Consider the following 13480-nt stretch of genomic DNA (forward strand, 5'->3'; position numbering starts at 1 on the left):
GACGCCAGCAGGTGACCAGGGAGCGGAGGCCCCCTGCCCCCCTAGCCTCCGGGGAGGCCCCCCTGGATGCCCCACTCCGCCACCCTCGGGGAGGCAACCCGGCCCCCTCCCAGCCTCAGGGAGGTCCCCTGGACCCCCCACGCTGCCAGCCTCGGGGAGGCCCCCACCTGGTTTCCTCGGTGGCCATGTAGAACACATCGTCAGGAGCATCGATCCAGTTCATCCTCCGCCGCTTGACAGGGGGCAGGGAGCCCCCCCGGATCAGGCGCACTTTGGTGGGGTAGGACTTCCCATTGAGCAGGAGGTTCCGGCTTGGTCCCTGTGGCAAGGGGAGGCCTGAGGACGACGCCCTGGGGGCCTCCACGCTGCACCGCGAAACCCCCAAGGCAGCAGTCCCAGCAGGAGGCATGCAGGCCTGGCCCTCTGGGCAGGCAGGGGACCCACTGAGGGCCAGGGGCACCCTGGATCCGGCCCCCTCCCGGTCCCGCTGAGCCTCCCTGATGCTCCTGACACAGGGCCCGACAGGGCCACCCAGGCCTCCTCGCCACCAGCCCAGGGAGCCGTGCGCGGACACACGTTGTGCTTGCGCACTGGGGCGGGGGGTCCTGCCAGGGCGGGGACGGGGGCGGGGGCGGGGGCAGGGGCAGGGGTCCCGCTGGGGCCCAGCCTTGCTCTTACCATGTGCCTGGTCTGCCCGTGGTTCGCCAGACCTGACAACGGGGAGAAGAGAACGTGAGCCCCCTCAGCCAAAGGGCGGGAAACCCGGGGCCACGTCCTCCCATGGTCCCAGCCTAGCCCAAGCAGCCCCCACACGATCCCACAGCTCTTGGGGGCTCTGAGGGCCACCTCTGGCCCAGCCAGTGAGGGCGGCACTGGCTTGGGCTCTAGGCGGAAGGCCAGGAGTCTCGGTTCTGTGACACGCGGGCTGCCTGCCCTGGATGGGGCCAAGACAGTGGGAGCCTGGTTTACACGGCAGCCAGGCAACGCCTAGCACAGCGATAAAACACAGCGGCACCAGAACCCCCTCTCCCAGGCGGCCTCTCCTCGGGCCCCACTGGGCTTCTTCCCCAGGGGCTCCAAGCATCCCTCGCCGACCCTGGGGCTAGCTGCCCTGGAGGAGCAGACGGGAGCTTCTAGCAGTGGCCGGGACCCAGGCGCTTCCACCCCACGGGCTGAGGGTCTGGGGCTGCGGGCCTCGGCCCGTGACTTGGAGAAGTCACCGTCCTAGGTCACGGTCCCCCCGACCCCTGCCACGGGCACGCGAGGCTCCCGACTTGCGAATGCATGCCGGTGAAGACCTGGGCAGAGAAGCCGGGTGAGCCCAGGCCTGCCACTGTCTCCCCTGCTCCACCTGTGCCAGTGAGCGTGCACACGGACGCGAGTGTGCCCGTGTGCGAGCGAGTCCTGCCAGAGGCCCCCCAGAACCAGCTCTTCCCAGATATGCTTCTTGGCCAAGGTCCATTTCCCGAGCGGCTGCCCGGCCCGCCCCCCTGCAAACCCCCTCCTCGCTGGGGGAGCCCTAGGCAGGGCAGAGGGAGGGGCTCCGGCACGTGGCCTGCAGCCCCGAGACCCAGCACTACTTACCCAGGTAAGTGCCTATCAGAGCGATGGGCGCAGAGGGAAGAGAACACACGGTTAGCGTTAGTTAGACAATGAGCGTGTGCGCTGCCGGGGGCCGAGGGCGGTGGGTGCAGAGCGCATGTGCCTGGTGGGCTGGGTTAGTGAGTTAAGGCCCCAAGGGCACCCGAGTCCAGGCCCTGGCCCAGAGCTCAGCTCGTGCCTGCCCAACAGTCTGGCAATGCCCCTGGGCCCAGGCTGCCCGGTGGTGCCTCAGGTGGCCAGCCTGTGGTCTCCTGGGCAGGGGGCACCCCCGACCACACCACCACATGCTAAGACTGAGGGAGACACAGAAGCACACCGATTTGGATAAACCGACAGAAGTAATTAACTTTATCCACCCTGCTCGTGAAGCGCTTTTTAAAAAGGGAGCCCCAAAGACGCCCGCTGACTTCTGTGGAAGGAGATCATTCACGGGTATCTAGCAGAGAGCAAGCCGGCCAGCCCCCACTGCGGAGACGGGCACGGGGTGGGGGCTGGCCGCCGAGAGAAGGGTGGGCGGGCCAGGAGTGACGGCAGGGGCACCGGGGACCCAGGGCAGGCCACAGGGAGTGCAAGGGCAGGAGCTGGCACCAGGGCCACCGGCTGACCCCACAGGACGCGCCTGCCGGGGCTCCTGACGCGGCCGAGAGGCAAAGACAAGGCCGGGCTGGATGGGCGCCGCCTGCTGCCACCCACAGGTCCCCATGCCTGGCCCAGCACCGTGGCCGGCACCCCGAGAAGCAGCTCGTCGGTCCTGAGCCCGGGCAAGGGCTCCGGGCATGACCACGCTTGCCGGCCCACAGCGTGGAGTGCCCACGCCGAGACCCCAATCCTCCCAAGATCGCCCCTCCTGGCCCCCCTCTGCCTCCCTCCCACACGGATCCTGCTGAGGGCCAACCCTCCAGGGCCCAGCGGCCCCTCCCTGCCACCGTGGCCACCCCTCTCCTAGCACCTTCTTTGGGAGCAGCCGAAGAGACCGTGGGTGCCCCCTGCCCAGCTAAGGGAGCAAAGCAAGGCCCCGGGTCACTGGGGGAGCGACCACAGACGGGCCCGGACAACCCAGAGTCCTGCTCCCCCAGGCACTGCCAACCTGGGTGCTGTGGTGGCAGGGTCTCAATGCACCTGCCCCTCCCGCCCCGCACCCCCCCTCCGCCGACCTCAGTCCCCTTCCCTTGGGTGTCCCACCCCACTCGGGAGAGGGTGTCGCTGCCTCGGCTCTGGGACCCCTTCCCTTGGGGGCACCTCCCTGTGCCGTGCGGACCACGTGCAGCCCACAGCTCGGTCCTATCTGCCCCACTGGGGAGGCCAGGGTCCCAAAGCCCCCCCCACACCCCCCCCCCAAAACGGGCAGGGCGCACAAGAGGGTCGTAGGCACAGCACGGGCAGCCACGCGAGCTGAGGCTGACGGCATGCGGGCGGTCACAGCGCGATGGCAGACAGTACAGGCAGGCGGCGGGGGCGCCAGGGCCACACGAGAGGACAGTCCACTGACCGGGCACCGGGCCGGGAGGGAGGGGACGGCCCACCAGCCAGAGGCCCCGGGGCGGGAGGCGGCGTCTGGGCGAGTCGGGGGGGGAGCACGGGGAGCGGGGTGCGGCCCAGCCCACGTGGACTGCCCCGCGGGCGTGCCCTGAGCCGCCCGCCGTGCACCATGCACGCGAGAGCACAGCAGCCGCGCCGCGGCCGCCCCGGGCCTTACCCCTACTGGGCATCAAGAGGCGCTTCTTCATGTTGCCTGCCAGCGCCCGGCGACGGGAGAGAGAGGGAGAGAGAACACGGTCAGCACGCAGGGGTGCGGCGGGGGCGGGGCCGGGCACCCCAGGGCCGGCAGGCCGCGCCGGCCGCCCCGCCGGGGACTCACCGTCCACCCCGTTGTGCTGCTCGTAGCTCCTCTTGCCCAAGATGGTGGGGGAGCCGTTGTTGATGACGGGGGCCGACTTGGCAGGGGTCAGGCCACTGAGCACGCCGGACACGCTCTTCACGGGGTCGGGCTTGGGGGGGCGGGGGTGGGTCTCTGTCGGGAGCAACACGGGAGGGGCCCGGTCTGCGGGCAGCGAACGCACACGGCAGCACCCCTGGCCCATCCCGGCGGAGGACGACCACAGGGCCCACCGGGGAGACACCCCCCATCCCACACCCCTGGGCGTCCCGCAAGCAGGGCTGGGCCCCGCGGGTCACTGGGTAACTGCCAGCAGCTCGCAGGCTCCAGACACAGGCCCGTAAACAAGCAGGCCCATCAGAGGCGTCCAGGTCCAGGCCACCGGAGCTGATGGCAGAGGGCTGGCCGCTGGCCAGACGATGAATTAACAGCCGGGGTTGGCCCAGCCAAAGGACACGCCCCACTGAGGGCTGGCCACGGCAGGCTCAGGCTCATACCTGCCAAGGCCTCCCAGCCCTTCATGGCTTTCAGGGGGGCTGAGGCCCAGCCCCAAGACCCAGACCCTAGACATCCGATGACGCCAAACGCTCTCGTGTCTACACGGGACACACTTAGCTCACGGTTCTGGAATGTCCTTCCCAGAAGGTCAGACACCTCCGTGCTGGGAGGGACTGACTCGTGACCCCGCCCCGAGCCCAGAGAGGTGGCTGGCTCTGTTCCCTCCTGCCCAAGCTCGCTGGCTGAGCCCCCAGGACAAGCCGCCTACGGCTGGCAGAGTGGTGGGCAAAGCGGAGGCAGAGGGCACTGGCCAAGGTGTTGAGGGTCCCCAGGCCACCAGAGCCCGCGCTGGGAGCTGCTGGCCAGGTGCTTCGGTTCAGCTCACCCCGCAGTGGGCCTTCCCTCAGGGACGGGCGGTGGAGAACCCCGGTGGGTGTCTGCAGGGGGCGCCTGTCCTGGGTGTGTCCAACCCAAACCCAGGACCCCCAGGCCCCTACAGGCTGCAGCAACACACAGGCAGCTCAGGGGCCTGGGCAGCGGTCGGGGGCTGCGGGAAGGCATGCCCCTCCCCCACAGGCGGCCGCCGGCTGGCCTCGCTGGCCGTGCAGGGCTGGGGTAGGCTTACCTAGGTACCGGAGCACAGCTTCCAGAGGCTTCCGCACGGCCTGCTTCAGCACCAGTGGGCTCTGGGAGGCTTCGGGCAGCCGGGCTGTGCCTGTGTGCGGGGGCCCGGCATACGTGAGAGGGGCCCGGGGCCAGAGCTCCCAATGGGGCACCCCCAGAGCACCGGCACGCCCCTCCTGCGGGCACAGGGCACAGGGCACAGGGCACAGGGCTCGGGACGGAGGGGGAGGGCGCCACTCACACTCAGCCTTGATGGCCGCGCTGTTGATGGGCATGTAGGGGTGTCGGGCCGCGTGCCACGGGCGCAGGATCTCTCGGCACAGGCGCCGGGCGATGCGCGTGAGCTTGGTGGTGTGCAGGTAGAAGGCCTGTCTCGTCTTCATGGCGAACTTGGGGCTCCCGCTGCTCCGCGCTGGGATGCCATGGGGGCTCTGCGGAAGGGGGCGCGCCGCCCCGACACAGCGCCATGACCGCGGGCCGGGCGCACGGCCACGCGTGGGGGCGGGGAGGGGCGCCCGCTTACCATGTTACTGCGGTTTGGTCCTGGCCTCTCTCCATCTAACCGGGTTGGCATTTTCAAGCCACCATATTTCTTCCAATATGTCCAGCAAGAGGCGCAGAGGCGACACTGCATGTTAGGGGGACCCCAAGAATACCACTGGTAAGACTGGGCGGCTACGAACAACAAAGTTGGAAATAGACGGGTCCTTAAGCAGAACCAGTGACGGCAGAGAGCATTCCACAGTGTCGCCCGCCCCCCGCCGAGCCGCCCCCACCGACCCAAGACGAGGGCTTCCCCGGGCAGGGAGTGACCCCCGCCCCCCGCCCTGGCCAGGACCCCAGGACGGTGCAGGGCGCCCAGCGCTGGGGGTGGGCCCCGATGCCAGGCGGCGGGCACTTACTGTAACAGCTCTCGCAGGCTCGGCCGGCCCCAGGGCTCTGGCCTGGCGCCCCGGCCCCATTCACCACGCCTGCCTTGACGTTATTGACGCTGATCTGGTTCGGGTTTGGCTTGTTACTTAGGGTAAGGGAGAGAGGGAGGACGTCATGGGAGTGCCACGCCGCCTGTGTGCAGCTCCCCGGAAACTGAGGCTGTCAGGCACTGGCAGCCCCCGTCCACGCCCAGGGCAGGCGGTCTCTTGGCCACCAGAGCTGTGCTCAGCTCCCAAGTGGAGCCCCAGGCCGGGTGGGCTCGAGTCCTGGAGCCCGTGCTTCCTGAGGGCCGCTCCACACCCGCCCCAGCGGCCGAAGGGATGACAGGGGCCTGCCCAGTCTGCAGCCCCAAGGGTGGTGAGGACACGTGGACACGTGGACAGGTGGAGGGCGCACTCACTAGTTGGGAATATACACTTGCTTTAACTTGCTCTCCGCCTCCGCTGCTTTCAAGCGTTTCTGGAAACAGGAGCCACGTGTGAGGGGATGCAGGTGGGGGAGGGCGGCCCACTGGCCCCGTGTCCCCAGCCCCCAGCGTCCCCACGGGCACCCACCTGCTGCACGTATCTGTCGGTGGTCTTCCACATGTAGTAGTACTCGATGATGCTGGTGAGCGACTTCCATGGCAGCTGCACGAGAGGGCGGGGCGTGAGGCCGCAGAGGGCCCCTCCCCGGCCAGGGCCCCTCCCTACCCACCCCCCCCCGCCCCCGCCCACCCCCGAGTCCCTTTCCCCTGCACACGCGGCCTAGCGGTGCCCCTCCCAAGGACTCCAAGTTCCCGAAGCGTCAGCAGCACAACTCCCGAGTTCTGTTCGCACCGCTGCTTCCGGCACCAGCTTTGAAGCCCAGGGGCTCCTGTCGGGCCAGCCCTTCCTGCTCTGCCTACGGAAACAGTGTCCTCTGAACGCAGAGGGAGCGTGTCCGTGGCATGGATTCAGCTACGAAACCCGTCTGTGCTGCGTCCACTCAACCTGTCACGGAGGTGGCCGCGTGGTCTCTAAGTTGGGGCCCCCGTCCTGTGGCCGCCATGGGAGCCTGGCTGGGCGTTATCTGCGGCCCCGTCTTCTAGCGGCTGCTATTTCCTGAGAGGGCCTTGCTCCCTGTATCTGGGACTCTGAGTTACTCCTGTCAGACTCTGGGCGAGTCAGGACAGCGGCTCTCCCCTCCGCTGGGCCCCTCCACCTTTGGCGGGTCCCTTCTGCCCTCCGGAGGCTTCCCAGAAGCCAGCCCACCTGTGACGCTAAATCAGATACTGGCCTGCCTGTGTGTCCCAGCCCCACCTGGAGGTCCTGCCGGCGACCCACTGGGTTCGCTGTGGTGGAGGCTGATCTCCTTTTAGACGAGTGTGTGTTTTCACAGGTCATAAGGGCTGGAAGGGGTCCCCGAGGGCACGGGCCCTGCTCGGACAGTCATTCCCAGGAGGGACACTCTCCAGGGACACAATACAAAGACGCCTAAAGACGAGCTCAGCTGGTTAACAGCAGCCAACAACTCACACAAGCACACAGGTCAGTGCCGGGAGCCCGGGGTGACGCCCAGCGTGATGCCCAGCGCCGCTGACCTTGGACCTGGCAGCAGGTGCAGCTCTTGGCCCCGCCTTCCGGGAGCCGCAAACACACGGTGGGGCTGACACACGGTGGCCCTGGGGAGTGGGGCCCCGAGCCCACCACGTGGCACTCACAAAGTCTTGCTGAATGTCCGTGAAGTCCTTCCCGTACTTCTCCAGGGCCTCCTCGAAAAGGCTGGCCTCCGAGGCGGACCACTCTTCCATCTCGTCCCTGCAGAGCACGGGCCCGCCCTGTGGCACCAGCGCCGAGATGGCCTTGGCAACGTCGTACACGCTCTTGTGCAGCGTGTCCATGGCATGGAACTGTAGCAGGACACGCGGAGGTCACCCAGGCCGTGTCCCAGCTGCTGCGAGGACCCGCAGACGCCCCAGGCAGGGCTGGCCAGCCCACCCACCCGGGAAGAGATGAGGACGGTCGCAGGAGGCAGCGGGGGCGCAGGAGAGATGGAGGGGGGCTCGCTCCCACGCCTAGCCCGGTGGGCTCTCCGGGAGGGCACGGGATGGATGGACGACCCCAGCCTCATGGAGCCACCCGCCGGGAGGCCGGACACAGCTGGCCCCGGCAACAACCGGACGGGGTCCCGTGCAGACGCCCCAGCATGCAGCCCCCTCACCAAGGTGATGTCCCGGGAGGCGGCCGCGGCGCTCATGTGCAGGCTGGGCTGTCGGACGGAGCTGCTGCAGTCCAGAGCTCTTGCGAAGGTGCCCACAGAGCTGGGGGGGTGGGGGCAGGGAGACACTGACCACGGGAGCCCGACGTACAGAGGGCACCCTGGCCAAACCCGGAGCACACCAAGATGAGAGGACACGGCTGGCTAGGAGGCCCCAGGTACCGGGGACAGAGCCTGCCGCTGGCCACCACTGCCTGGGGCTCCACCTCCCCAGCTCACTGCAGGGCCCTCCCTCCACAGTGAAGGTGCAGGGTCCAGAGGAGACACATGGGAGCCTTCTGGGCGTGTGGCTACCTGTGTCCTCACAGGGCCTCCCCTCCCGCTGGCCCAGCCCCAGGGCTCCACCAGGGGGTCTGCTGGAGCAAAGGCTGCTTCTTGGAGCACTGCCTCCCTTGTGGCTCTGAGGCCCGGGTCTTAAGGGCCATGTCCTCCCTTCTCAGCTACCTCCCCCCCGTCTCCAGGACAACAGCCCACAGCCCGTCCAGACACAGGCCTAGCAACTCCATCCAGTCCTTCAGTCCTGGGGACCAGCCCTGTCCGTGCCTGGCCTGCAAGGCCCCGAGGTAAGCAGGCAGGTGCACGGGGCCAGCCCCTCAAAGCCAGAGCTGCCCCCGGGACCCTCAGGGCCCCCGCAGAAGCCCAGGCAGCCCCTAAGAGCAGCAGGGACGAGAAAGGCTGCCCGGACCTGTCTGGAACTGGGGAAGGGGGTGCCTCCACCAAGGGCCCAGCCAGCAGGGGCAGGGGAGCCGTTCAGCCCCTGGGCCTGGGGTCCAGGCAGAACCCCGACTGCCCCTGAGGCCCACTCACCGGGCCACCACCAGGAACTGGTCGATCTGCTTGTCTATGAGGGGGTTGTGGGCCTCCCACACCTTGGTCTCCAGTCGCGACTGGTCTCGGCCATCCTCCTCACCTACGAGAAACGCGTGATAGGCTGCCAGCAGGACCCTAAGAAGAGCCCGTGGCTTGCAGCCTTTTGGAGCCAAGGTCCTGGGGGATCAGCCTGCCGGCCGCAGGGCCACACACACCCTTGCCTCTGCTGGGACTCGGGAGGGCTCATCGAGCCCGGGCTGCAAGGCTGCAGCACACGTTCACACTGCTGTCGGCCCAAACTTCCAGGTCTGCTCAGCACACAACGGGTTTTCACCTCTGCAAACACCGCGCATCCCAGCCCGGCTCTGGAGGAGGCTGAGGAGGCGCCTGGGGGCCGGGGGAGCGCCTGTGGCCCGAAGCAACCAGGTGTGGGGACAAGGCAGAGGAGGCTTGCTTTGGGTCTAATCAAGCTCCTGATCCCGAGACGCCACGGGGCCACACGGTCCACTCAATGGCCAGGTCGGGGGACTCCGACGTGGCCTCGTCCAGTGCTGGCGTCTGCCACCCAAGGGCCCCTCACAGTACCCAAAAGGCTGCATTTCAGTTTATCCTCCTTCTGTGTGACCCCCTGCCCCCCTGGCCGCTCCCGACACCGCAGACTCCAGGGTCGGGGCGTCTCTGGGGGGCCGCGTGCCGTGCAGACGCGAGGGCAGAGCTCCTGAACCCAGCAGGCACAGCCGCTTCGCGGGAAGTACGCTCACTCACGGAGAACAGAGCGGAGGCTGCGGGAGACGCCCCCCGGGAACAGCTGGCGTCCCAACGTGGCCGGCCCTTGTGGGTGAACACCTCACGGCCATTCCCGTCCGGCTCCCTGGCCGAGGCCACGTCCGCAACCAGCTCAGGCCCTCAGGCTGCACGCGTGCAGGAGACGCGCTCGCTCCCCTTGACTGTGGCGGCAATGGGCTCCCTACCACGCGCAGGAGCCCTCGCGGGCACATCCCACGAAGTCGGTGCCCAGGGAGCCCACCGGGGAGCCTGGGTGAACAGGTGGCTGGGGCCCGCGGGCTGCTGTGAGGCACAGGCGGAGCACGGGTGGGATGTTCCTGACGTCGTAGGCAGTGCCCTTCCTAGGGGGACTCCCCTTGAGACACCCCCCCCCCCCCGTATCTGGGGTCCCACGCTTCCTGGCCTCCATGGTTTGAGGGCCACGACCTGCAACCGGCACCTGCTGGGCGCCACTGCGCACCCGCGTTAGACTTTAAACGTGCTAGGGGAGAGCGTGTGCCTTCACTCACTCTGTGCCCGCCTCGCCGCAGCACCCAGGAGCCGGGGGGCGGGGGCCCCGTGCCGCTCGACCCAGGCCCGGCACCCCCGGGGCAGCCCTCACGGCCTTCTCGGGCCTGCGGGTCCGGGGCCGAGGTCGTCTCCTGCCCGGCACCCGGGTCACGGCCCAGGAAACTGAGGCTGGCTGACATTCGAGCCGCCCGCTCGGGGTCCTTCTCCAGTTACCACCAGACGCGGCGCCCTCAGCTGGGCCGGGGAGGCGGGACCCGGCAACAGCCGCGGTCAGGCTAGCAGACAGGGGCTGCCACGGGGACACCGTCACGTGGCAAGCAGCGGGACAGTACGGGTGGGCAGGAGGTGGGGAGCGTGCGACTCCGGGCAGCCCCCAGAAGCGGCCAAAGGACCAGAGAGCGGGACACAGGGTGTAGGTCCCCCGCCACACGCCGCCTCACCTCCGACCGGCAGGGTCCTCCCGGACGCACCACCAGCCAAGGGGAAGCCAGCGTGCGAGCGTGTGTGTGTGAGCGTGTATGCACGGATGTGTGTGCACGCGTCCACACGTGTCTGTGAGCACATGCGTGTGAGCATGCGTGTGCATGCATGTCGTATGTCACGTGGGCATGTACGTGGGGGGCGGGGCGTGTATGCGCATAAAAGAAAAGAACACGCATGAGGCGAAACCAGACGTTTTTAAAAAACTAAATCGGCCTCAGAGAAACAGCTCGTTACGTCCGCAGAGAGAGGTCCTGAGAGAGCAGCAGAGAGGGAAGGAGGAGAGAAAGGGGCCCGAGGACCCCAGACCCGCTGGCCCAACACACAGCTCGCTGCATACAGAGCACACACCGGTCCCGAGGAGCTCCCTGAGGGCCGGGAGACCCAAGACCGCGCCTCGAGTGGGGGGGAGGGGGGGACACAGGACCGAGGCCGGGCTGGCCCCACAGGAGGAGCTCAAGTGAGGAAAACCCCCAAGGAGATCATCACGGCCTACGGGCCCTGGGGTTAGCGGTCAGTCCGGTAGGGGCACCCGCGAGCAGGGGTGGGGCCGGGGAGGCCGACGGGGTGGTTCCCCAGTGGATGGCGGCCACGGGCGGCCCATTAGACTCAAGGGGCGCAGAGTACGCAGGGCTGCGTGGGCTCCACGCCCGCGAGCCCCGGCCACCAGCACCCTAGCCGCCCACAGCTGCTTCTCAGCCGCTAGCCAGACCTCCTGCCGAGACAGGACGCACGGCCCCTCTGGTCGCTGTGGGGCGCACGGAGTCCCGGAAGGCACCGCCCACCGGCAGAGGCAAGGTGAGCCAATTCATCCAACCAAGTTTTTTGGAAAAAAAGCTCCAAGAGCCGCGCAAAGGAAACGCAGCTGGTGCGCGGACGCCCCGCTGGCGGCCCAGAGCCCTACCTTCCTTCAGCAGGTCAGTGATGTCCGCCTGGTACCGGTTCCCCACGCGGATCTCTCCCTTATCTGCCAGCAGGGTCTTCTGCTGGGGGTCGTAGACTAGAGAATAGAAGAAGAAATCCTGAAAAACAGCACACAAGACCGCGTCAGCAGGGCGCCAGCGAGGCCTCACCCGGAGCCCGCCGCCGCGGGGCCGTGAGGAAGCAGGACACACAAAACCCCACGCCGCACAGGCTGGCAGGCCGTGGCCAGGGAGCGTCCAGCCCAGTTCACGTGCAGCCGTCACCGCGGATGCACCACGGGGCCACAGAAGGTTCTGGACTCCGTGCCTAGGGCCGTGCTTCTCAGGAACCGCGCCGAGCCGCTTTGCTCATTTCCAGCGAGTTCAGAGGCCTGACCGGCCCACCCTCGGGGCTCACCCTGCGGTGTTCCGGTGACCCTCTGCTGCCCTAGGCCCCCAACTCTGGTGGGCCCCCTGTAGCCACCCTGCCCGCTCTACTTCCCTGACGCCTGAGGGGCCGTGTGCAGACAGGGCTCGTTTCTGCCACGGCTCGGCGGCCAGTCCTCACGCTTTTGAGGGCAACGTGCTCCCCGAGCAGGCGAGGGGACACCAGCAAAGGGCCAGGCCCCCGCCCCGGGGACACACGCGGGCCACAGCCCACAGCAGATCATCCTGTGAGACTCTGACACCACGGCTCCCTCCGGACGGCTCTCACCCGCCACCGGCTCCTGGCTCACTCAGCAGGACCGACCTGGGGCTCGTCCCCCCGGCCGGTGGCTCCCTGCCCGCTCGGCAGGACTGACCTGGGGCCTTGTCCCTCCCGGTGGCTTCCCTGACTCCCGGCGAGGAGCCCGAGAGCGGCCGCACCACCGTCCTCGCGTCTGCACCCAGTCCCCCAGCCGCCGCAGACCTGAGCTCCCCAACGAGCCGGGCTCGGCATGGCGGGAAGGGACCAGGGCTGAGAACGAGCGGGTCGCCTCGGGCCAGCCCCCTCACCTGCCCCAGGATCTCCTTGCACGGCCACCTGCCCCAACCTGTCCTTCTCATAGCGTCCCAGCCCCTCCAGACCCCTTCTCCACGTCCTCAGTGCCGGCTCTGCCCAGGCCATGCAGCTCCCCAGGGACAAACCCGCTGTCTGGGAACATTTTCACCTGCCACAACTTGGGGGTGGCATCAGTGGGGACCATCCCACGAGCGCAGGAGGTCCCCACGCGTGTCTGTGGGACCAGGAGGCGGTCCCATGGCCCCAACTGCCGGCAACACTGACGATGCTGATATTACAGACTCAGGAACCCTTCCGTGGCCTGGCCGCCTTGGCTCCGGCTCGGCCCAGGGACGGTGCGAGCGGGTGGCCTGCAGGGGCACACACCCCTGGCTGAGCCCCCGCGGGGTGGCTGCGGGCTGGCAGGGGGCGGGGCGGCCAGCCTCACCTCCCGCTCCAGGTAGGACTTGAGCGACTCCGTCTCGTTGAGCAGGGTGACGCTGCATTTCCCTCTGCAAGAGAAAGGCAGGCGTCAGAGGGGCAGGGTGGACCCCGGGCACCCGCCGGGCCGCTGGGTACCTGATGTGAGTGGCCGGCAGCGACTCCAGCTGCCGCGAGAGGAACAGCTCGCGGTGCCGCAGCTGGTGCTTGAGCTTCTCAGGGAGGTCCGCCGTCTCGGGGTTCTCCACCTCCTCCTCCGTCTCCCCTGAGGGGCGAGGGTTTCCCGTGAGTTCGCCGCCCCAGGGCCCCCAGCCCGGCACCCGCCCAGCCGGCTCGTGAGGACCCTCCCGCACAGGCAGCTCTCACCTTCCTCGCCGCTGTCGGCCCCCGGTCCGGTTCTATAGCAGACTGACAGAGCTACGTGGCAGACAGACAGACAGACAGACAGACAGACAGACGGTACCCAGACGGCAGGTTAGCAACGGAGCACTGCTGGCCCACCCGGCCACCCACGGCCCGGGGCAGCCCCAGGTCAGGTCGGCAGTGCACCTGCTGTTCCCAGAGTGCTGACCCAGGCGCCCTCAGCCACCCCTCCGGAGCTGGCACATTGGTGCCCACAGGAAGCACACGGTACCAGGGGTCAGGGGACCTTGGAGACACGGTGGAAGTCTGGGGCGGTGCGAGGGGGACGAGGGGGCCGGGGCAGGGACACACAGAGGTTGGCCACCCCACAGGGGCTGCTGCACTCGGGCAACATCTGGGAACCCCATTCTCCATCCTGGGCCCTCCCTCCGCCCC

At 68.4% G+C, this 13480-nt stretch overlaps 1 protein-coding gene across 7 annotated transcripts in view; it reads right to left on the reverse strand.

Annotated features, from left to right (window-relative positions):
- MTA1 (metastasis associated 1) overlaps positions 1-13480 on the reverse strand; it is a 34875-nt gene that overhangs the window by 659 nt on the left and 20736 nt on the right. The window contains exons 4-21 of one of the 7 annotated variants that reach the window (XM_047079933.1): positions 13049-13099; positions 12821-12947; positions 12690-12753; positions 11262-11379; positions 8579-8681; positions 7715-7814; positions 7215-7403; positions 6088-6162; positions 5934-5992; positions 5503-5618; positions 5124-5275; positions 4842-5031; positions 4602-4691; positions 3461-3613; positions 3299-3334; positions 1585-1596; positions 679-710; positions 168-319 (exon numbers count right to left, since the gene is read on the reverse strand). In XM_047079933.1, the coding sequence (XP_046935889.1) occupies positions 168-319; positions 679-710; positions 1585-1596; positions 3299-3334; positions 3461-3613; positions 4602-4691; positions 4842-5031; positions 5124-5275; positions 5503-5618; positions 5934-5992; positions 6088-6162; positions 7215-7403; positions 7715-7814; positions 8579-8681; positions 11262-11379; positions 12690-12753; positions 12821-12947; positions 13049-13099 (1819 nt within the window). Of the gene's footprint in view, positions 1-167; positions 320-678; positions 711-1584; positions 1597-3298; positions 3335-3460; positions 3614-4601; positions 4692-4841; positions 5032-5123; positions 5276-5502; positions 5619-5933; positions 5993-6087; positions 6163-7214; positions 7404-7714; positions 7815-8578; positions 8682-11261; positions 11380-12689; positions 12754-12820; positions 12948-13048; positions 13100-13480 lie in introns of those variants that run through there. The other 6 variants (XM_047079937.1, XM_047079935.1, XM_047079938.1 and 3 more) reach the window with 6 other exon arrangements.

This window comes from Lynx rufus, unplaced genomic scaffold (genome assembly GCF_022079265.1).
Source record: "Lynx rufus isolate CCGP_SWC_20201006 ecotype Redwood Valley unplaced genomic scaffold, mLynRuf1.p SCAF_17, whole genome shotgun sequence".
NCBI lineage: Eukaryota > Metazoa > Chordata > Mammalia > Carnivora > Felidae > Lynx > Lynx rufus.